The sequence below is a fragment of the Oryx dammah genome, unplaced genomic scaffold (genome assembly GCF_014754425.2).
Source record: "Oryx dammah isolate SB20612 unplaced genomic scaffold, SCBI_Odam_1.1 HiC_scaffold_10, whole genome shotgun sequence".
NCBI lineage: Eukaryota > Metazoa > Chordata > Mammalia > Artiodactyla > Bovidae > Oryx > Oryx dammah.
This window is the reverse complement of record NW_024070194.1, coordinates 19,266,273-19,290,479: the sequence shown is the minus strand read 5'-3', so window position 1 is coordinate 19,290,479 and position 24,207 is coordinate 19,266,273. Positions and strand designations below refer to the sequence as shown.

Here is a 24,207-nt window from a genome sequence, read left to right as displayed (position 1 = left end):
AAGACAGAGCTCAAGATAAACAGGAAAAAAAAAAATAGGCAGCCATGGGTGGGGGGAAAGGGGGCGAGTCCAGGAAGACAAAGGGATCATGGTTAGAACAAACGGAAACTAAAAACAAAAACAAAACCAAAAAAACTCAGCTTAGAGAGGACACTGTGCAACAAAATATGAATGATGCCTCAGAGAAACAACTGGAGACCAACAAAGAACTTAAAAGTATAAAATAAAAATTAAAAATTCCATATAAGAGTCAAAAGATAAAAACAAGGAAGTATTCCAGAAAAAAGAGGAAGTAAAAATGATGGGAAAAATCAACAGAAAATAAAACATGCAAATTAAATCAAAGCAGGGGGCCTAGGTTCGATCCTTGGTCAGGAACTAAGATCCCACATGCTAGAAGACCTCACATGCCACAATCGAAGAGTTCACATGCTGCAACGGAGATGGATGATCCTGCATGCTACAACTAAACAAATAAATAAAAGCAATTTAAAAAAAAAAAACAAACAATAGATTCTCAGTGTAGAGGAGGCAGTCTCCTTTCAGAAGAAGATGCCATCGAGACTTTCACAGCTAGAGAGGAGAAGTCAATGCCTGGCTTCAAAGGACAAGCTGATTCTCTTGTGTGGGGCTAATTTTTTTTTTTTAATCAATAAACTATGTTTAAATTAAGCTATGTACATTGTTTTAGATATAATGTTATTGCATACTTAACAGAATATAGTATAATGTAGACATAACTTTTATAGGTACTAGGAAACCAAAAAATTCCTGACTCACTTGATTGCAATATTTGCTTTATTGCTGTGATCTGGAACCAAACCCACAATATCTCTGAGGCATGTCTGTATTATTAGGCACTTGAAAGATCTAGCAGAGCAACTGGGGGAAAAAACAGTGAGTGGTACAAAAGGATTAAGCACAACAAAAACAAGCAAAAACTCCACAATTTAAAAAAAAAAAGGTTGTACAAATAGAAAAAATAACCATAGTTACTACTTTTCCCAGTAGTGAATAATACCTATACTGTCATAAAATATAGGTACTAACTACTGATTTAATCAAAGCTGTGAAGGACTTCCCTGGTGGTCCAGTGGTTAAGATTCCACTTTTCCACTGCAGGGAGCACCAGCCAAGAAACAGGTATCAAAGAGCTAAATTGTTATCTCCCATAATGAGAATCAACAATAGATAATGAATGTCTAAAATTCATAATTCATCAAACAGCAACACTAGGTCTTATTTACAAACATGGAAATAGATACTAGCAAAAAAAAATTAGCTCCTTCAAAGAACTTGAACTAGGGATAGGAAGAAGGAGGCACAGTGCCGCTGTTCTCATTGTAAGCCTTTTAGAATTTTCTTGTTTTTGTTCAAACTATGTTAACAGTGACTCTCTGAGTGGTAGAATCAGGATGTTTCAATTTTTTCTCTTGGCTTATCTGAAATTTCTAAAATAATATTATACTACTTGTGTATTTTTAAAAAATCTTTTTGAATGCTGTTTTTTGTTTTTAATCCACTGCATAAGTGTTACAAAAAACCCTGCACAAATCAGGAACTGAGGTTTGTTCTTTCCTTTGGGGCCTTACCTTTCATTGTAGCCAAAATGAAGAAAGCAATGAGGGTGTTGTTGATGGCGCAGGTAGACTTGGCAACACAAGACAAGATCGTGTAGGGATTTAAAAGATAGCTGGAGAAAAACACACATATCTGACATTAGTAATCCTGGTCAAAGGACCAGGGAGTCCTGTGCCACCATAGACAGAAAGTTCTTGAGGCTTACTAAAAGCATACGTAAGGGAAGGCAACATCTTAGAAATGAGTTCTCCTAAGTAAAAGAGGATGGAGTAGGGTTGTGGCCAGTGAATAAAAGGCACTGAACATTTACTGCTTATTCGTTGCCATGTGTTTTATAGGAAAACCATCATATTTCATCATCACAGAGATTCTAGAAACCAGCAATAACACTACTCTTATTTTGCAGATGAGAAAACCAAAACTCAGTGGTTAAGTAACAAGCTTAAGGTTTTACAAGCTAATAAATACATTCAAAATCACATCTTTCTGGCTCTAAAGCCTATATTTTCTATTACTTCAGGCCTCAAAAATTATAAAAGTTCTACTAATTCCCACAGAGCCATATATTTTAGGAATGGCTACACTTGTCTCTGAAAAACAGGAAACTACTTTTTCCTCAATCAGGTTCCTAAACTCTAACACAGGTTACCCCCATTCAAGAGGTGAGAGTGGCTTAAGTTTAGTCCTCTTAAGCTACATCCACCAAGCCAGACCCAAAGGACAGAATAAGTGTCTGCTGAATTCAACAACAGGAGACTAGGAGAGTCGCACACAAGCTAGTGGCCGCTGAACTTCACAGGACAACTTGAACTTCCACTGGCAAGGAATTAAACTGAAACAGTCTTTTCCTGAGGTGGGAAGGAATGAACTGAAAAAAATGAATTTGTAACAGTGAACAGGGAAATCTTAACACAGTCATAATTGTATTTTTATTTATTTTTATCTTGCTTCCACAAAAGATCTGAAGTAGCTGAAATGAGAACAGATGATAAAAGTGAGAGCAAATTTAAAATAAAAATAAAGAATTAAGACCAGGAAAAACATAAATAAAAGGAAAAAGCCAACATCAGGGAAAGAAGAACAAATAGGTCTTCTACAGCATTGTAATAATCAACTTTAAATCTGGCTCTGAGGAGTTTCCTGGCAGACACAGTGAAAAGGGAGAACAGTTACATAATTCTGATGATCAGATAGGAAGAAACATGCCAGTGTCTCCGGAAGAGATTATAATTATTACTCACAAATAAAGACCTTAAATCCAATACCTCTCAGAGCTGTACGATTATCAGTTCTAAAGCCAACAGCCCAGAAATTGTTAATTTTTTTTCTAGCAATTATAGATAGATTTGTTACACAACCTTTAAGGAAATGACTGTTGCTATAACAAACCTACCCCCTGAGTCCATAAGGCATTTGTAATGCTGCCAAACCTCTATTAGGTAGTTCCCACCAATATTTCTGAAATACAGATATGAACTGACACCTCAAATATGCTTGGTGGGAGGGGGAAAAATGCCATTTCTAAATAGCAGGTGATGTTCAAGAAGCAGCTACACAGCCACCTATCTGGAATACTGAATAGGAGAGTCACACACAAAGCAGAGGGCTGAATAAACTGTCCTCATAAGACCCCTTCTAAATCTGACGTTCTAAGGTCATGTCTTTCCATGAGGAAACTGGTCTGCCTTGTTTACTGTGTATCCTTAGGAACAAGTATATTATTAACATTTACCATCAGTTGACTGAATAATTATTCCCATTTGCCTATCTCAGCAACATAAACAGGAATAACCTGAAAGAATTAAAAGTTACAGGCAGCACTGGTACCCCTAGAGAATTCTTTCACAGAACCTCAGTTCAGTAAGTTCTACTCTCCCATGCTCGTCAGCTGGGATGGGTCTGTTTGGCCCTTCAGTTCAGTTTTCTGAACTACAAGTGGGGGAGTAAATTCTACATGAGACATAGGAGTTGCTTGGAATAACAGCTGCATAAAGACCAGAATTTTCTGCAACCCATATATTACAACTGAAAAATTTTTTGTTGTTATTGTTTTTAGAAATACTGGTTACATGGAGGCTGGAACCCAGATCAGCATCGAGTGAAAAAGCATCTGTGAAGGGCTGATTGTGCGTGTGCCTGTGTGAGGCTTTGTCCCAACAGAGACAGAATGGCTCTGTCTCTTTTCCTGGCCAGAACCCCAGCTGTGCAACAGAACTATAGCAAACACTTGATGACTAAGACTCCAAATCTCCAAAAATACAACAAACAACATGAGAAAGTCTCATCAGATTTTCCTCGCGTTTGTTGGCACTGAACCCCGTTTGGTCAGAGGATACTTACAACACGGCCACTTTCAGAGGGATGTAACGCATTTCCATAGGGGTTCGGATGAGTTCGGCCACATCAGGGGCATATTGGTCTAGTTCTAGGAGAAGTTTCTGCTTTTTAAACTGAAAAAAAAAAAAAGACAAAACATGAAACAAGTAGTAACTTCCCACTGATTTTAGATTGAAGACAAAAGTCCTTCCATGGCCCATGTGGCCTGCCTTGCTTGGCGCTACTTCTCCAGCCTCAGCTCACACCCACTTCCCACACCTCTCACTTTCTGGGTTCAAGCACCATGAACATGCCACCCTTCTCCTGTTCCCAGGCCTCTGTATTTAACCTGGAACGACCTCTTCTTCTCTCTTCCCAGTTAACTCCCACACAGTCTTTGAGCTCCCAGTTAAATCATCACTTCCTCAGGAAGGCACACTCTCCACCGCCCTAACTGTAAAAATCTCATAACAGCGTTTACGGTTAGAACTTTTTTATTAATTTATGTGACCAACTAACATCCTTCTCCTTTAGCAGACTATAAGTTCCATGAAGGCAGGGACCATGTTTATTTGCCAGTACCTGGCACAGTGAGCAAACAATAACTATTGAATGGCTGACTGAATGATTGAATGGCAAGTCAATTTTTAGTCATTTTTAAAAGATATCATCAGTCGCCCAAGGATTTCAAAGTTTCATCAAAGTGAAATATTTTCATACAAAGTGGAATGACCCCCTGAATGTCACAATGTCCTGGGTTTTCTTCTGTGCTATCCTCTTTGAAGTTGTTTATATATATGTGTGTGTATATATGTATATATATGTGTGTGTATATATGTATGTATATATATATATCTTTTGGCTGGCATACATGCTCTTTGATTTTCATTGCAGCATGCGAACTCTTAGTTGTGGTTTGTGGGAACTAGTTCCCCAACCAGGGACTGAACTTGCGCCCCTTGAATTGTGAGCTCACAGTCTTAGCCACTGGACCACCAGCAAAGTCCCGTAAAGTTTTTGACTTCCACAGAGGAAGTGGGAAATGACCATGATGAAGAGAAGGAGAAGGGCTGGGTGTGGCTGGGCAGCTGGATAGTTAAGAGGCAGTGAGATGGAGGTGGAAAGCTCTCGCCTTCCCTTGTGTGTGTCCTAACAAGTTCATGGGTGTGTTCTAGAATGAAAAAAGTTAGGCAACCCTATAAGCAAACATGGGTCAAACTACAGATAGAAAAAGCCTCTGAGGGACTTTCCTGGTGGTCCAGTGGCTAACATTCCGAGTTCCAAATGCAGAGGGCCTGAGTTCGATCCCTGGTCGGAACTAGATCCCACATGCTGCAACTAAGACCTGGTGCAGGCAAATAAGTAAATAAATATTAAAAAGAAGAAGAAAAAAGCCTCCAAACCCCAAATGGGTACCCCGGCTGATTTAATGATCTTAGTATAAAATCAATGCTGTAACCTATTATAAAACAGTAATTCAGAGAAGCCAAAGTAGTAAAGTAGTGTGTGATTAAAGATTTAAGGATGAAAACACAGATGGCAACAGAAAATATACTGCCTTATACTACTTACATAAAGTTACAAGCATGCAAAATAATACTATATGCTATTTAGGGATATTTACAAATGCATAAAAAGTTAGGACCATGTGTGGAAATGATAAACACCAAAATCAGAACAGTGGTAACTGGTGAGAAGGGGAGTAAGGAGATGAAAGTATCAGAGACTCAACTACATGTGAAATATTTTACATTTTAAGCTGAAATAGGTTCAGAGTATGTAATATTTTTTACATGTTTTTTCATGTATTGGGTATTTAAATTGTAAAATTAAAAAAAAATTTAAAGAGCCATCTTTCAGGTCAAAAGAAAACCTCAGGATCATCACAGGAACACAGGTAACCCCAGATTTCCTGCACAGGTTCAGGCTGAGGCTTAATCAGAAAACCTGAACAAACTTTAAAAGCCTCCCTTTGATCATCTCTGGGAGTCCAAGTTAAGTGGTAGGAATTATCATCAGTAGGATTTATGCTGCCATTCACAGCTGGGGTTATTTAACTAAAAGGGCAAAATATAAACTAAGGTGCTTTTATCAGAGAAGGGGGCTGGCTCAGCAAACAAAGCCTTTCATGAAGACAGCTGCAGCAGGGGTGGAAGGACGAGGCCTCACTAGCTGGGGTTCTGGAATTCAACTGCAAAAAGAAGGCCACCTGGAGGGCAAAAGAGCCACAAAGACAGGCTATTAAAAGGAAACAGGGAGTTCACCCAGGAGCAGCCGGAGAGACAGGTGGGAATGCAGGCCCACTCCCCAGGCTGGAAGCCAGCCAGCAGGACAGTTAAAGAGAGGAGGCAGTTAAACAGGGATGTGGAGGCCCCGGGCAAAGGTGACAAGTGCCAAAAAGGAAAGAATACTTCTATGTAACTCCAACCTTACAAAATAGTTTAAAACAGAAAGATTTTATGCAAGGAGAGTCTCCACTAGAGAAGGGTAGTCAGGTCACCAGTCCTCAGACACTCTGCTGGCTCTCTTTTCGTCTCCCCTAATCTCACCAGCACAGCTGCCATTATGCCTAGCCTCAGAGGCTCAATATTGACTCAGAGCCCTGATGCACAGACAAAATTCCTTTAAAACATCCCCAGGCATCCCAGTTAGAGAAAGAAGAGTGGCTAAGAATATGAGGAAAACTAAACACACACCAAGAAAATATTAGAAGTATAAAAATAAATGGGATTAAGGAGTACAATTTAAAATCCAAAGGTAAGTATCAGTATATTTCCAGATATATTCAACAGCCACAACAATGAGATATACAGCTATCACAGGAAAGATTAAAAGTGATCTAAAAATTAATTACCTGAATGTGTTACCTTTGTAATCATGAATCAGCTTCTCTATATACTTCAGCAGAACTAAATATTCTGCTGAATTTTAATATAATTAAAAATTATATTTTTCTGAATTAAAAAATCTCCAAGGTAGAGTTTTCCTTCCCTTTTACCCACTACTCCATGCAGCCATTTCCTTGTCCCTTGGAAAACTGGTCTTTTCAAGGACATAATTCCCCTACTCCAAATAGAGAGCTTTTTCTAATCACTGAAGCTGTGTCTACACACTTTTGCATCCCCAAAATCTAGGGTGGAGGGTAGGGAATGAATCATCCATCCCCACTACATCTTTAACTGTTAGTGTCAACACCTTTCAAATGCAGGAACCTACCCTTCAAATTCACAACCCTCTAAGCATATCAGAGGATGGAGGTTTTTATCACTCCCTATCAAACCACCTGCAGCTTTCTAACATGAATTCTGAATTCCAAATGAGCACAATCTCAGCAGAGGACAGACTAGACCAATTTTGCTTTTGTCAAGCGAGGCAGACGTAAAATGTCATGTAAACCAACTGGTCACAATCAATCAGCACCCATATTTCACATGCTGAAGCTGGAGATGGGGGTGGGGATGCAGTCTTCCCTCTCTACCCTAGTTTTCCAGGATGCATTTGGGTGCAGATGGGCTTCCCTGGTGGCTCAGATGTTAAAGAGTCTGCCTGCAGTGCAGGAGATCTGAGTTCAAGCCCTGGGTCAGGAAGATCCCCTGGAGAAGGGAATGGCTACCACTCTAGAGGAGCCTGGTGGGTTACAGTCCACGGGGTGGCAAAGATGTTGGACCCAACTGAGCGACTAACACTACTAATACTACTACTACAACTTCACTAACAGGGATAAAAAGTCTCAAATTCCAGCTAGACCGAATTAAAATTATTGGCCCTCTAAATTAAAAGTATCCCTTTTACTGACACTAAAGCCTGACTTTGTTAGGAAACTCACTGAAATCTAGTTTCACTATTTCCCTATAAGCTTCTCCTCCCATTAAAAATTGTTTTAATTGGAGTATATGACAATTGGTCAGGAAAAAAAAGGAATACATATGATGTTAGCATCTCTAATCAGCTTTCATTAAAACACAAGAACACAGATGAACATCTGTTTCATCTAAGAACACAGATATGGTTGATTGTGTTCTTAGATGAAAGCTACCAACCCTCCCTTAGATATTCACATATAGCCCTTATACATACAAACACACACACTGGTGAGTATAGACATGGATCTATTTTCTATTTTTTCCTCCAGTGTTTTATCTTAAAAACTTTCAAACTATAGAAATGTTGAAAGAACAATTCAATAAAACACCTAGATCCACCAACTGTTAACATGTCCACATTTTATCTCTACATACACAGACAAAAACACACACCAGATGCATTTTTTTCCAAAACTATTTTAAATTAAGTCACAGATATCATGGCCCTTCACCCCTAAATATTTTAGCATGTAACTTCAAAGAACAAAGATTGGAGTTTACATACACAATCTATCTTGGGAGAAGAAAATAACCACTGCTATTTTATCTCTGAATTCCTCTGCTTAGAAATCTCATGCCCAGTCATTTCACCACTGGCCTTCCAGGGAATCCTGTTAAGGCACTCTGTGTGTGTGCTGTCATGTCCGACCCTGAGGTCTCATGGAGTATAGTCCTCCAGGCTCTCAGTCCATGGAATTTTCCAGGCAAGAAGACTGGAGTGGGTTGCTATTTCCTCCTCCAAAGGATCTTCCCAAGTCTTTGGGAATGAGAGAACCCGAGTTTCCTGCATTGGCAGGCGAATTCTTTTCCACTGAGTCACCTGGGAAGCCCTAAAGCACTCTACATTAGCCCCCAAATTTTTTCTGTTCTCTTCCAGCTTTCTTGATATATAATTGACACATAACATTATATAAACTTAAGGTATACCTGATGGTATAAGCTTAAGGCTACACATACATATTGCAAAATTATTATTACAATAAGGTTAGTTAACACGTCTATCACCTTGCATAATTATGTGTGTGGGTGGGGGGGAATAAGAGTACATTTAAGGTCTATTCTCTTAACAACTTTCAAGTAACAATATGATACTGTTAACTAGAGTTACTATGCTGCATAGTAGATCTCTGGAACATAATTATCTTGTATCTGGAATTTGTACCCTTTGACCAACATCTCTCCATTTCCCCCACCCCCAGCCCCTGGCAACCACCAATATACTCTATCCTACAAATTCGACTTTTTTAGATTCCACATATAAGTGAGATCACACAGTATTTGTCTTTCTCTGATTTATTTTACTTAGCAAAATGTCCTCAAGGTTCATCCATGTTGTCACAAATGCTCCACTAATTTAAGATGTATACTCCCTGGTCTTAGTGATATTTAGTTTCTAGAATGTATTTCTTAATTCTTTAAGGGGTGAAATCAAGGACTCCTTGAGCGCTGGTAACAAATATGGACTTTCTTCTTGGAAAAAAAGGCACAGTACACACACATACAATTTTTCACATTTTAAGGACGTCTGCGGCTGCTGCTGCTAAGTCACCTCAGTCGTGTTCGACTCTCTGCGACCCCAGAGACGGCAGCCCACCAGGTTCCCCTGTCCCCCGGATTCTGCAGGCAAGAACACTGGAGTGGGTTGCCATTTCCTTCTCCAGTGCATAAAGGTGAAAAGTGAAAGTGAAGTCGCTCAGTCGTGCCTGACCCTCAGTGATCCCATGGACTGCAGCCTACCAGGCTCCTCCGTCTATGGGATTTTCCACGCAAGAGTACTGGAGTGGGGTGCCACTGCCTTCTCTGTAAGGAGAATGTAGACCCATTAAATCTGAAAATGGACTCCAAGTAAGAACCCTCAGTTTAGATATTTTAAGAATCTCTGTAAGGTCTTAAATTCCAGAATTCAATAAGTTTATATTATTGATGACCAGTACACAGAAACGCAAACAGCTAATTCTGATTCTATTGCTTGATAACAGAAGTGAAAATGAACCATAAACAGACAATACCAATGGGGTGCAGCCTTCACTCACTACAGTCTAAATCCTCCCAGTGGCTCCCAGCCAATCAATGAGGACTGCAGCCAATTTTTAAAATAACTACATGAATAGTACACACGTTTAATCTGTTAACTCTCTCAGAACCTAGGAAAATGAGAATGAACCCAATACACAATTCCCCTGGGTTATTACATATGGCTTTTAACAGGCATTTAATACATGTCAAATTTTCCAATTAAGATTTTTCTATATAGGGTAACAAAAACTATATTGAGAATCCAGTTTTACCTTGGACAGGCATAAGACAGTGAGTTAAAAGCTATACTCATTTCCCTTTAGAAAGAAATACTGGTGAAAGCAATGGAGGATTTTTAAGGGTCTTAATTAATGTAACAGCAATTCAACTCCATTTGCTCCAGAAAGTCTGAACTTGGATAGTAAGTGAATACTAAGCCACAAAGATTAAGCTGACCTTTCTGTAAGTAATTAGTAAAGCCATCTTGTTGGTTTGGGTTTGGACATTCCAGGCATGGTTGAACAAGCCAGAAGCTTCACTCCCACTTCTTAGGATTTTAAGGCAGTTGATCTTTGAGTACACGACCTTTGTCCTACCCACTGACTACTCACCACAACTTTATTGAAGTCCTGGATTGCAAAATACAGGGCAATGGCAGTGAGTGCATCAGTGATCTGTCAAAAGAAAGAGAAATAAGAGGAAATGAACCTACTAAGTGCAGGAGTAATGGAATGCCACCGGAGTCTGGAGTTTTTGGATGGTAGTAGACTATCTATTATAATCAGGCAGAAAGTCAACCCTCACTTTGACCACAAAGATAAGGCCTTTTCAGGGAGATCTGACCAGAAAACTCTGAGGATTAGGACCCAGGCTTAATCAAGTTTGGCATCCCATATCTGTTCTGTAATTGCAAGGTATTTCAGTTTTCTATAAAAGGAGAATAATACCCATTGCTTTGCAGGGCTGACCCAACTCAAGTACTTAGTACACAGTATGTCCTCAATAAGCCACAGCCATTATAATTATAAAGGAAGACCTCAGTGGACCTTTTACTTGACCCAGATTTTCAACTCTAGATCAGACAAGTGTTTCAAGCCACTGCACTCAAAACACAGCCCCATTGTCTTAATTTTAAGGTTCTCGCCCTGAAAGTCTCATCTGGCCTATGTCCTCTTCACAAAATACTTGGCAGAATGCTTAGGAAATTCAGGATGCCCTCTCCACTGGCGCCACGATTAAAGATAATCATAGAATCTTGAAGCTAGAAATTCAAGACTACAAAGTCCAGAAATGAAATTTTTAAAGTAGAATGAATTAGAATTGGTCAGGTGTCAGAGATAACTCCTCACACATCCATTATACTATCACAATCTTATGAATCCACATGTAAAATAGCTTTTTGCTTTTATGTTCTGAGAAATTCCTGAGCTCCTAAAATAGATTATTTTTTTCTTAAAAACAAGAGGATAAAGGATTTTTTAAACACATACATATTGATTTCATGTAGAAAGTTACTTACCATAAATACCAATTCAGCATAGTCAATCAGAAAATGAAAGAGGTATATTATTAATGGAGTCTGCAGGAGAAAAACAAACAAATTAAATCTTACTATTGTCAGTTTCCGGAGTAGAGGATAGGAAAGAGGCTATTATGTCAAGAAAAATCTCTTCTTTGAATAATGTTCTACGCTAGTTTGCCAACATACATATAAGGGAGAATTATTTAGTATCACTTGAATCATTTTGCGCCACTGGTACTGACTATCTGCTGAATTGACTAAAGAGAATAAACAAAATCTAGTACGTTTTAAATAGGCTTCCCTAGTACTACCTGTGGAGAAGGCACTGGCACCCCACTCCAGTACTCTTGCCTGGAAAATCCCACAGATGGAGGAGCCTGGTAGGCTGAAGTCCATGGGGTCGCTAAGAGTCGGACGTGACTGAGCAGCTTCACTTTCACTTTTCACTTTCATGCACTGGAGAAGGAAATGGCAACCCACTCTAGTGTTCTTGCCTGGAGAATCCCAGGGACGGGGAAGCCTGGTGGGCTGCCGTCTATGGGGTCGCACAGAGTCGGACACGACTGAAGCAACTTAGCAGCAGCAGCAGCAGCAGTACTACCTGACCTGCCTCTTGAGAAACCTATATGCAAGTCAGGAAGCAACAGTTAGAACTGGACATGGAACAACAGACTGGTTCCAAATAGGAAAAGGAGTATGTCAAGGCTGTATATTGTCACCCTACTTATTTAACTTATATGCAGAGTACATCGTGAGAAACGCTGGGCTGGAGGAAGCACAAGCTGGAATTAAGACTGCCGGGAGAAATATCAATAACCTCAGATATGCAGATGACACCACACTTATGTCAGAAAGTGAAGAGGAACTAAAAAGCCTCTTGATGAAAGTGAAAGAGGAGAGCGAAAAAGTTGGCCTAAAGCTCAACATTCAGAAAACTAAGATCATGGCATCCGGTCCCATCACTTCATGGCAAATAGATGGGGAAACAGTAGAAACAGTAGCTGATTTTATTTTTCTGGGCTCCAAAATCACTGTAGATGGTGATTGCAGCCATGAAATTAAGATGCTTACTCCTTGGAAGGAAAGTTATGACCAACTTAGCATATTAAAAAGCAGAGACATTACTTTGTCAACAAAGGTCCATCTAGTTAAGGCTATGGTTTTTCCTGTAGTCATGTATGGATGTGAGAGTTGGACTGTGAAGAAAGCTGAGCACCGAAGAATTGATGCTTTTGAACTGTGGTGTTGGAGAAGACTCCTGAGAATCCCTTGGACTGCAAGGAGATCCAACCAGTCCATTCTAAAGGAGATCAGTCCTGGGATTTCTTTGGAAGGAATGATGCTAAAGCTGAAACTCCAGTACTTGGCCACCTCATGCGAAGAGTTGACTCATCGGAAAAGACTCTGATGCTGGGAGGGATTGGGGGCAGGAGGAGAAGGGGACGACAGAGGATGAGATGGCTGGATGGCATCACTGACTCAATGGACGTGAGTCTGAGTGAACTCCGGGAGTTGGTGGATAGGGAGGCCTGGTGTGCTGCAGTTCATGGCGTCGCAAAGAGTCGGACATGACTGAGCAACTGAAGTGAACTGAACTGAAAGTGTGTAGTGTTTAATTTCTAATTATTTTAAAGTTTACTTTTTATATTTTTGTAATGTATTTACTATTATAGTCATAGAAAATACTATGTATTTTCAATGATTTCAATCATTTAAAATGTGTTGTGACTTACTTCGTGTTCCATCATATGGTCAATTTTGGTTAAGTGTTCCACACACACTTGAAAAGAATGTGTATATTAACATTTTTTGGTGTGATATTTTATGGATGACATCTAGGTTGTTTGTTAGGCATTTGTTCAAATCTGCTATGCCCTTATTGATTTTCTGGTCTGTTTGTTATATCAGAGACTGAGAAATATATGTTAAAATCTCCCTCTATGATTGTGGGTTTGTCTATTTCTTCTTTTAGTCATGTCACTTTTATAGATTTTGAAGCTATGTAGTTAGATGAATTTAAGTGTAGAATTACTGTATCATCTGGGTGTTTATCTGTTATTAAAAATAATTCTCTTTGCCTCTAACAATGTTTTTTTGTCTTAAAATGTTCTACCAGGTTCCACTCTGGGCAGGTTGTTTTGCCCTCTGAGCGTTAGTTTCTAGTTTCCTCAGCCACAAAACATATATAGTGACCTATTTCACATGGTTCTTGGGAGAATTAACTGGTAATATTCACAAAGTACTCAGCATAGTGCCTAGCACACAGTAAACCTCAATATGTTAGCTACCTGAGATCAACTTTTTACCTCCTTTTGAAAATAGGGGCCTCAGCTTTGCCTTTCAAAGTTCTAAAAGAATTAAACTTTTAAAACTATCTACTAATGGATTCTTTTTTGCATTTATCTTTGTCTGTAAGAGGTAGCAACTTGATATTTATATTACCAATACCCTACTTTTGAAATGTTTTGATGCTTCAGATAGTTTAGAATGGCACTAAATAGAACAGAACAAAATGTTCTCAAAAAGTCTGTCAGCAATGGGGCTTGTTTCCTTAATGAACTAACAAGTACATAGCAATTAGTTTAACTGCATATTTCAACTCCCCTCCCCAGTTCTCACTTACAGCCAACATTTCTTATTTCACTGAGAAAAGAGAAGCAATTACATGAGAACCACCTTATTTTCCCACTACCCAGTTGATCAATTTCCTCTATCTATACTTATACTCTCTACTTTTCTTGTATTAACAATGGATGAAGTTCCATTCTTCCTATTTAAAACCAAATCCTCCACCTGTCAACTGGATCCCATTCCTTCTGACCTCCTCAAAGACACTGCTCATTTGATCTTTCTTACATTCTCAACTTCTTATCCACAGAATTCTTCCCATCAGCATTTATAGCATTTATAGATTTATCTGCATCAATATGCAGATCTTCATATTTTTAAAATCTTCACTAGACATCTCTATCCAGCTACCATACCATTTCTCTGCCCTCCTTTAGAGTGAAACTCCTCAAAGAGGTTGTCTCTACTCTGTCTTTCCATGTCTTTCCCTCAATGTATGTCAGTAAGTCGCTTGTCCCTATACTCCACTGAAATTACTGCTGCCAAAGATCTCAATTTTGGCAAATTAATCATCAATTTTTAGTCTAAATTTTCTCAACCTTGAAATAGCATTTGACATAATTTTTGTTGTTGTTTAGTAGCTAAGTCATGTCCAACTCTTTGTGACTCCATGGACTGTAGACCAGTAGGCCCCCTATCCATGGGATTTTGCAGGGAAGATACTGGAGTGGTTTGCCATTTGCTTCTCCAAGGGATCATTCCCAACCCAGGAATCAAACCCACGTCTCCTACTTAGCAGGCAGATTCTATACCACTGAGCCACCTAGTAAGTTCTGACATAGTTTTTACTCCTTCCTTAAAGCATTTAGCTTCCATGAACTACATTCTCTTGATTTTCTACCCTTTCAGCTCTATTTGCTAGTACCTCTTTCCCTTCCCAACCTTGATGTACTGGGTAGCTCCAGGTCCTCGAATTCTTCTTTATGTAAATTCACTCTCTAGGTAACTCAGTTATCTATTTCTGTGTAAGAAATTATCCAAAAACTTAATAGCTTAAAACAGTACACATTTATTATCTCACACAGTGCCTAAGAGTCAGGAATCCAGGAATGGCTTAACTGGGTGGTTCTGGCATAGTCTCTCGTGAGATTGCAGCCAAGCTGTCAGCTAGGGCTGCAGTATCTAAAAGAGCTTAAGTATCTGCTCCCAAGCTTACTCATATGGGTGACAACAGGATTCAGTTCCTCAACACAAAGGCTTCCTTAAGGTTGGTCATGACATGACTTCCCCCAGACAAAGTCTACAATGGAAGCTATTAACTGGGTAGCTCCTGGGGAGATCATAACCCAAGATCAAAAGGCCACTGCTACCTCCCTGAAATCCTGGATTGAGACCCTCACCTCCAGGTTGGCTACTCTACCTGAGAATCCACCTGCTCTGACTGGGCTTACTACAAGGCCAATGTGAAGGCTGGCTTAGCAGATGACTTTGAAAAGAAGTTTAATTCTTGCAGGTTCCCATGTCACAGCATAAATATACTAACCAGTTGGAGGCTAAAGAAAAAGATGCAAATACTGTTCTGAGTTCTGTCTCTCTCAAAGGCCAGGACTAAGGAATAAGAGACAGCTGGAGCAGATGAAGAACACGGTTCTATCTGATCAGTAACCATTAAGAACTTGAATGAAGTCTTTCCAGAAACCAAATTAGACAAGAAGTAGCCCAATTTATGTTATACAGGAGGAAGCTCAGGTGCTCATCTTACAAACAATGGACATTAAAAACAAACAATGAAATAATTAAATGAAACAATTTTATTAAAAGATAGATAAAGACAAGGGGTAAAGGAGGAGAGAAATAGGTGAGGAAGATTAAGAAGCACAAACTTTCAAGTGAAAAATAAATGAGTCACAGGTCTGAAATGTACAGCAGGGGGAACATGATTAGTAATGATGTAATGTGGTATTGGAGAAGACTCCCGAGAGTACCCTGGAGATCAAACCAGTCAATCCTAAAGGAAATTAGTCCTGAATATTCATTGGAAGGACTGATGCTGAAGCTGAAGCTCCAAAACTTTGACTGACTCACTGGAAAAGACCCTGATGCTGGGAAAGATCGAAGGCAGGAGGAGAAGGGGATGACAGAGGATGAGATGGTTGGATGGCACCACCGACTCAATGGGACATAAGCTTGAGCAAGCTCCAGGAGCTGGTGATGGACAGGGAAGCCTGGCGTGCTGCAATCCATGAGGTTGCAGAGTTGGACACGACTAAGTGACTGAACTGAATATCCTTGTATGTTGACAAATGACAACTAGACTTATGGTGAGTACTTAAAAATGTATACAAATATGTAGTCACTATGTTATATACTGGGAACTAACACAGTGTTGCATGTAAAATATACTTCAAAAAGAAAAAAGAGATCAGAGTAGGAGGGAAAACTGGATAGTCAAAAGGTACAAATTTTCAGTTATAAGATAAATAAGTTCTGTCTAAGGATGTAATGTACAATAAATGATACATATAGGTAGTACTTCTATAGTTATAAATGAAAGTTGTTAAGAGAGTAAATCCTAAGAGTTTGCATCACAAGGGAAAAAACATTTCTATTTCATTAATGTTATATCTAAAAAAAAAAAAAAAAAAAAAAAAAAAATGTTATATCTACTGTGGTCATAATTTCATGATGTATAAAAGTTAAATCATTATGCTGTATAAAACTTACACAGTGCTGCATGTCAATTACATCTCAATAAAAGTGGAAAAGAAAAGATACAAAGATAGATAGGGAGATATAGAAAGAAAATCCAAACTCCTAACCATGTCTACAAAAAGTCCTGTATCATCAGGCCCCTAATTTCTTACAACTTATCTCTATTATTCTCCTTTGCTCATTCTGCCTTGGCAACACTGATCATCTTTCTGCAACTCACAAATGCCAAACTCATTCCCAAATCAGGGCCATCATATGGCTTGCTTGATTCATTTAGATCTCTTATTCAAATTTCACTTCCTCAAGTGCCTTCCCTGAACACACTAAAATAGTCATATATATGACCACCATTCTTTATCCTTTTACTCAGCTTTATTTTTCTATATATACTTACCATTTAACTACCACATCAAACTTAACATCAAGCTACCGCACAATTGCACTCACCTCACACGCTCGTAAAGTAATGCTTAAAATTCTCCAAGCTAGGCTTCAGCAATACGTGAACCATGAACTTCCAGATGTTCAAGATGGTTTTAGAAAAGGCAAAGGAACCAGAGATCAAATTGCCAACATCTTCGGGATCAACGAAAAAGCAAGAGTTCCAGAAAAACATCTATTTCTGCTTTCTTGACTATGCCAAAGCCTTTGACTGTGTGGATCACAATAAACTGTGGAAAATTCTGAAAGAGATGGGAATACCAGACCACCTCACCTGCCTCTTGAGAAACCTGTATGCAGGTCAGGAAGCAACAGTTAGAACTGGACATGGAACAACAGACTGGTTCCAAATAGGAAAAGGAGTACGTCAAGGCTGTATATTGTCACCCTGCTTATTTAACTTATATGCAGAGTACATCGTGAGAAACGCTGGGCTGGAGGAAGCACAAGCTGGAATTAAGATTGCTGGGAGAAATATCAATAACCTCAGATATGCAGATGACACCACCCTTAGGGCATAAAGCGAAGAAGAACTAAAGAGCCTCTTGATGAAAGCAAAAGAGGAGAGTGAAAAAGTTGGCTTAAAGCTCAACATTCAGAAAACTAAGATCATGGCATCCAGTTCCATCACTTCATGGGAAATAGATGGGGAAACAGTGGAAACAATGGCTGACTTTATTTTTCTGGGCTCTAAAATCACTGCAGATGGTGACTGCAGCCATGAAATTAAAAGACACTTACTCCTTAGAAGGAGAGTTATGACCAACCTAGACAGCATATTCAAAAGCAGAGACATTACTTTGCCAACAAAGGTCCATCTAGTCAAGGTTATAGTTTTTCCAGTGGTCATGTATGGATGTGAGAGTTGGACTATAAAGAAAGCTGAGTGCCGATGATGCTTTTGAACTGTGGTGTTGGAGAAGACTCTTGAGAATCCCTTGGACTGCAAAGAGATCCAACCAGTCCATTCTAAAGGAGATCAGTCCTGGGTGTTCATTGGAAGGACTGATGTTGAAGCTGAAACTCCAATACATTGGCCACCTGATGCAAAGAGCTGACTCATTTGAAAAGACTCTGATGCTGGGAAAGATTGAGGGCAGGAGGAGAAGGGGATGACAGAGGATGAGATGGCTGGATGACATTACTGACTCAATGGACATGGGTTTGGGTAGACTACAGGAGTTGGTGATGGACAGGGAGGCCTGGCATGCTGTGGTCCATGGGGTCACAAAGATCAGACACAACTGAGTGACTGAACTGAACTGAACTTACCATTTAAGTGAAATCACATTTTAAAAAATTTAGCTTTATTATCCCTGCCTGGAAAATCCCATGGACAGAGGAGCCTGGTAGGCTGCAGTCCACAGGGTCCCTAGGAGTCGTACATGTCTGAGCGATTTCACTTTCACTTTCAGGCACTGGAGAAGGAAACGGCAACCCACTCCAGTCTTCTTGCCTGGAGAATCCCAGGGACGGGGGAGCCTGGTGGGCTGCCGTCTCTGGGGTCGCACAGAGTCGGACACGACTGAAATGACTTAGCAGCAGCAGAAGCAGCAGCAGCAGCAGCAGCAGCAGCAGAAGCAGCAGCAGCAGCAGTTGGTATAAAAAAGATATACAACTTGACATGTTCTGACCTATCTATACACCCATGAAAGCATTACCACAATCAAGATAGTGAACATATCTACCATTCGCAAATGTTCCCCTATTTTACCGTTCATTCCAAAGAACCAACTATATTTCTGAGCTTTTCCATACTTTCTGTTTTCTGTTTCATTTGTTTCCACTCAGGCCGTTATTATTCCTGTTATTCTGCTTACTTTTGAGTTATCTTCTTTTTCTAGTTTCTTAAGGTAGAAACTGAGGTCAATGATTTGAGACTTTCTTCTTTTTCAATATAGGCATTTTACATCATAAATTTCCCACATATTTTGATAGGCTGCATTTTCATTTTCATTCATTCAAAATACTAATTTCACTTCTGATTTCTTCGTTGATCATGGGTTATCGAGGAATATGTTACTTAGCTTGCAAATACTTGGGGATATTCCAGGTATCTTTCTGGTATTAACTTTTCACTTGATTCCATTGTGGTCAGAGAATATACTTTGTATGACATCAATCCTTTTATTAAATTTATTGAGCCTGTTTTATTTCTCAGAATATGATCTATCTTGCAAATACACACTTGAAGGGATTATGTGTTTGGCTGTTACTGGATGGAATGTTCTGTAAATGTCAATGAGGTCAAAATGGTTGGTGTATTGTTCAAGTTTTCTATATCCTTGCTGACTTTGTCTTGTTCTATCAATCATTTACAGAGCGATACTGAAATCTCAGACTATAATTGGAGATCTGTCTATTTCTCCTTGCAGTTCTATCCATCTTCATGTACTTTGAAACTCTATTAGGTGTATAAGCATCAGGACTGTTATGTCTTCCTGATAAACTGACCCCTTCATCATGGTGAAATTATTTTCTTTATCCTTGGCAATATTCTTTGCTCTTTTTACTAACTTATTGTCTGTTTCTCTCAGAAATATGAGTATAATAATGCCAAAGACTGTGTCTTATTTTATACCCCTAGCATCTAGCAGGGTAGCTGGCATTTGGTGTGTACTTAATAACTCTTTGTTAAAGGAAAGAGAGAAGGGAAGAGGGGTTGGAACACCTATGCAGATACAGAGCGAGGCACTAGGAATAAGTGATCAAAAGGTGCCAGAACACGTTCTAAGCAGCACATATCATAATGGGTAAAACAAGTACAGAGGCAGTTTCAAGAGTATGATAAGAGTCATGAAAAGGATAAGCACAAGATGCTTTGAAAGATATAAGAGAAACATCTAATTTAGTCTAAGGTGATGAAGGATGGCTTCCTGGAGGAGGCAAAACCTAAGCTAGTATCTGAACAGCAGGGTCAACCATAAAAAGAGAGAAGAATGGCCCTTTATAAAAAGACAACAGCATGAGCAAAGACACAGGTAAGAGAGAATATGGTACTGGAGCATAATAAAACCATGTCAGAACTCTGTCGGGGTTCCTATTCTGTTTAGAAAACATACTGCCCAAGGCACACAGCACACTGAGCTCTCCTGGCTACTAGGCTATGCTTGTATAAGGCCATACACTTCTGTTCCCAATTTCTGAATTGTGTGCTCATAAAGAGTCTCATAGACTTCCCTGGTGGCTCAGATGGTAAAAGTGTCTGCCTACAATGTGGGAGACCAGGGTTCAATCCCTGGGTCAGGAAGATCCTCTGGAGGAGGAAATGGCAACCCACTCTAGTATTCTTGCCTGGAAAATCCCATGGACGGAGGAGTCTGGTTGGCTACAGTCCATGGGGTCACAAAGAGTCGGATACAACTGAGCGACTTCACTTTCACTTTCAAAGAGCCTCAAATTTTTCCCAACCTGTTTGTGCTAGAAGTTCTTGTTATTGTGGCTCAATTAGATAGCAATACGAAGATAACGAAGTATGAATACAAAAGAGTTGTTACCTCCATGAGAACCAAGTTGAATGCTTTAAAAAGACTAGATAGGAGAACCAAAAAAACTGTTCTCAAAGTAGGTATGAGGGAGATAGTTGTAAAAATTAAGGATCAAATTGCCAAATTAGAAGATGTCTAAATGATAAAGCCAATAAAAAAGGTCTGGGGCTTTCCTGGTGGCTCAGTGGTAAAGAATTTGCCTGCCAATCCAGAGACATGGGTTCAATCCCTGGTCCTGGAAGATCCACATGCTGTGGAGCAACTAAGCCTGTGTGCCACAACTACTGGGCCCAGGTGCTATAACTACTGAGCCCATGCTCCACAGTAAAAGAAGCCATCATGATGAGAAGCCCGAGTACTACAACCAAGAGTAGGCCCTGCTCACCAAGACAGAAAGCCCACGCAACACTGAAGACCCCGCAGAGCCAAACATTAAATTAAAAAAAAAAAAAAAATGGGGAGGAAGAAGTGAAAGACATGTGACTGAGGGAGTGAGCAGGGCCCATAGGGCTTTGTATGCACCCTAAGGTGCTTGGATTTTATCCTGAAATCAGTGCCAAGCAGGACAGGGACAAAATCAGATTCACATTTCAGGAAGATGGCTCTGACTACATGATAAAATAAAAAGGAGCCAGACTGAATGCAGAAGGACTTGTCAGGAAGCTGTTGTAGTAACCCAAATAAGAGATGATGGTGACCTAAGAGTGATTTTACTATTCTTAAGTAACTTTATGGGATAAATGGCTTTGGTGGGCTTTCCAAGAAACCAACACTGCTGACACAGTTGACACAGGAAAGTACGTTCCAAAGAACAAATTACATGCCAATTAGCATATAACCTATTCGTGAACTACGAACTATTTACAACTTATCTGCCAACAAAAATGGTAACTTCCACAGAAGTCTCATCTGCTTCCCCAAATTACAATCTGGATCATTTCCACTGCAATTATGAAACCTTCTTCTTAAGCAGAAGACATCTAAAAAAAGGGCTGTTTCTAAAAATGATTTTCAAAAATAGATCTTTTTAAATGTTTGTACAAAACAGAGGTTAGATTTGGCATCTGTGACTATAAAATACTCTTAGTACCCAAAAAAGAAAGCAAAAACACTTACTTCATGAAATACTGCTCCAGAATAAGGAGACACTCCCAAGTCCAACAGTGAGAGGCCTTCAACCACTGAAAAGTAAGACATCCAAGTTCACTCTTACTTTAGAGACATATGCAGATTGGCCATAAACCAAAGTGCTAGATACTCCCAAGAACAAGAAGGGCTTCCCAATTTGTCTAACCCCCTTTTATCTCATTCCCAGCAAGTGATTTTAAGTCTTGATTTCAGATGATGGTGAACCTTCTTCCCTACAGAGCAACTCTTTTCATTGTGGGGCAACACTCATTATGAAAAAATTTTATATTAAACCTTAACATTCCTTCAATCTTCTTCTAAATTCCACCCATGCTAAAAAGGGTTTTGTTTGCAAATTCCCTGGTGGTCCGGTGGTATGGACTTGGCACTTTCCTGCCGGAGGCCCGGGTTAAATCCCTGGGCAGAAAACTAAGATTCTGCAAGCCCCTGCCAAAAAAATAAATAATAAGTGTTTCACTTCCACATATTCTGCTCCATTGCAAAAAACAGCAAAATAACAAATTAGAAGCTGTGAGAAATGTTGTCCACAGAATAGGAAAATGGGCAGTCACTCTCATATGCTGACTGTTTGAGTGACATTTGTTATTAACTTTTCTGCAAGCAACATGTATTTTTAAGTGTGTGCCTCTTGATCCAGAAATGATTGTTCTTAGGGTAGTTTATCAGGGGAAATAACTGGACAAGTGCCCAAAGAAATATGTTCCTTATTATGCTCAGAGTACTAAAATATTAAAAATTAATATTTCATTAATGTTTCATTAATGGGTATTTATGTAAATGAATTAAGAAGTGTATACATATATGTATGAGTGGCTGGAGAAAAGCACTTTATAGTTAGAAATCATACTTTGCTATTAATAATTGAATAAATAAACAGGTAAAAGAGAAAAGAAAACTCTTCCTTATAGAGAAGTGTAAATGTCAAATGTAGAGGAAGGATGAAAATAGATAATCACCATTTGGCAGATCCCACAGTAATAATCATGAAAAGCAAGTGTCAATAATGGATACTAACAATTAGTGGGTGAAAATATGACTGGAAACAGTATTTGCAAGGAGAAAAATAAAAACTTATGTAGGTAAACCTGGCATTCACTATCTTTCTCAAGTAACCTACCTTAATATCACCAGTAATATGCTGACCAGTTAACATTATCAAGTTCCTCCTGACATGATTCATCATGATGGAGATAAAAAAACTTCTGTGGTGTTTACGCCAAAAATGTGGTTCTTACCAAAAAAACCATAACTTCAATCTCATCATGAGGAAACATCAGGAAAACCTAAACTGAGAGACAAAATAACTGGCTGACTCACTGGAAAAGACTCTGATCCTGGGAAAGATTGAAGGCAGGAGGAGAAGGGGACGACAGAGGACAAGATGATTGGATGGCATCACTGACTCAATGGACATGAGTTTGAGCAAGCTCCGGGTGATGGTGAAGAACAGGGAAGCCTGGCCTGCTATAGTCCATGGGGTCACAAAGAGTCAGACACAACTGAGTGACTGAACAACAACATGAAGGAGGAAGTATCCCAGATAGGAAGAGACTAAGGATAGACAACCATTAAATGCAATATGGGATCGTGATGGGATCTTGGACCAGAGAAAGGACATTTGTGGAACAACTGGTAAAAATCCTATAGGTTAGTTAATGGTATTGTATCAATGTTAATTTCTGGTTTAGGTCATTGTACTATGATTATGTAGGATATTAGCAGGAGAAGAAGCTGGGTAAAAGGTGGTAGTGGTGATTCAGTCACTAAGTCATGTCTGACTGTTGTGACCCCATAGACTGTAGCTTGCCAGGCTCCTCAGTCCATGATATTTTCCAGGCAAGAATAATGGAGTGCGTTGCCATTCCCTTCTCCAGGGGATCTTCCTGACCCAGGAATCAAATCTGAGTCTCCTGCATTGAGGCAGATTCCTTACCATCTGAGTCAACGGGGAACCTATGGGATATTAAAACTCTAGCATTCAAAGTTTGAGAACATGAAAGGGGACTTCTGTGGCGCTGTTCTGTTTGTTGATCTGGGTGCTGTCTAAATGGATGTAGACAGTTTGTAAAAAATTTCTTGAGCTCTAGGTTTATTATACTTTAGGAAGGAAGTTTTTTAGAAAATCTTCAAACTCTGGCCCTAACCTCTCCCCCATCCCATTACTCACCTACTTCGGATATGTTCACTCCCTTCAACATTTCTTGATCCTGTTTATCTTCTACCTGGAACTTCCCTTTCTCTAATCGCCCTTTCCAAATTCTGCATCCTTCAAGAGTTAGCTCAAATTCCATAGCCTTAAGAAACTGGAAAAGGAGGGGACCCTTTCTTCAAGATCAGAACTCCAAGGAAGGAACTGGATGTACACAGGAAGTACACTTTCCACAAATGATTATAATTACCTATTTCTCCCATTAGCCTGTGGATCCTTTGGCCCAAATTCTGTCCCTTTAATATAAAACAATGTTTGATAAAGAACTCCAAGACCTAGGAAGACACAGTAGGAAAAACTGCACTGCAAGTCCCAGAAGGAGAATAGGCTTCCAAACACACT

General features: G+C 39.4%; 1 protein-coding gene across 2 annotated transcripts in view; it reads right to left on the bottom strand.

Annotated features, from left to right (window-relative positions):
• The window catches only part of PIGU (phosphatidylinositol glycan anchor biosynthesis class U), a 94,261-nt gene that overhangs the window by 69,459 nt on the left and 595 nt on the right, over window positions 1-24,207 (bottom strand). Inside the window, exons 2-6 of one of the 2 annotated variants that reach the window (XM_040247492.1) lie at window positions 21,624-21,688; window positions 11,296-11,355; window positions 10,388-10,450; window positions 3,922-4,031; window positions 1,593-1,693 (exon numbers count right to left, since the gene is read on the bottom strand). In XM_040247492.1, coding sequence (XP_040103426.1) covers window positions 1,593-1,693; window positions 3,922-4,031; window positions 10,388-10,450; window positions 11,296-11,355; window positions 21,624-21,688 — 399 coding nt within the window. The remainder of the gene's footprint in view (window positions 1-1,592; window positions 1,694-3,921; window positions 4,032-10,387; window positions 10,451-11,295; window positions 11,356-21,623; window positions 21,689-24,207) is intronic. The other variant, XM_040247493.1, reaches the window with a different exon arrangement.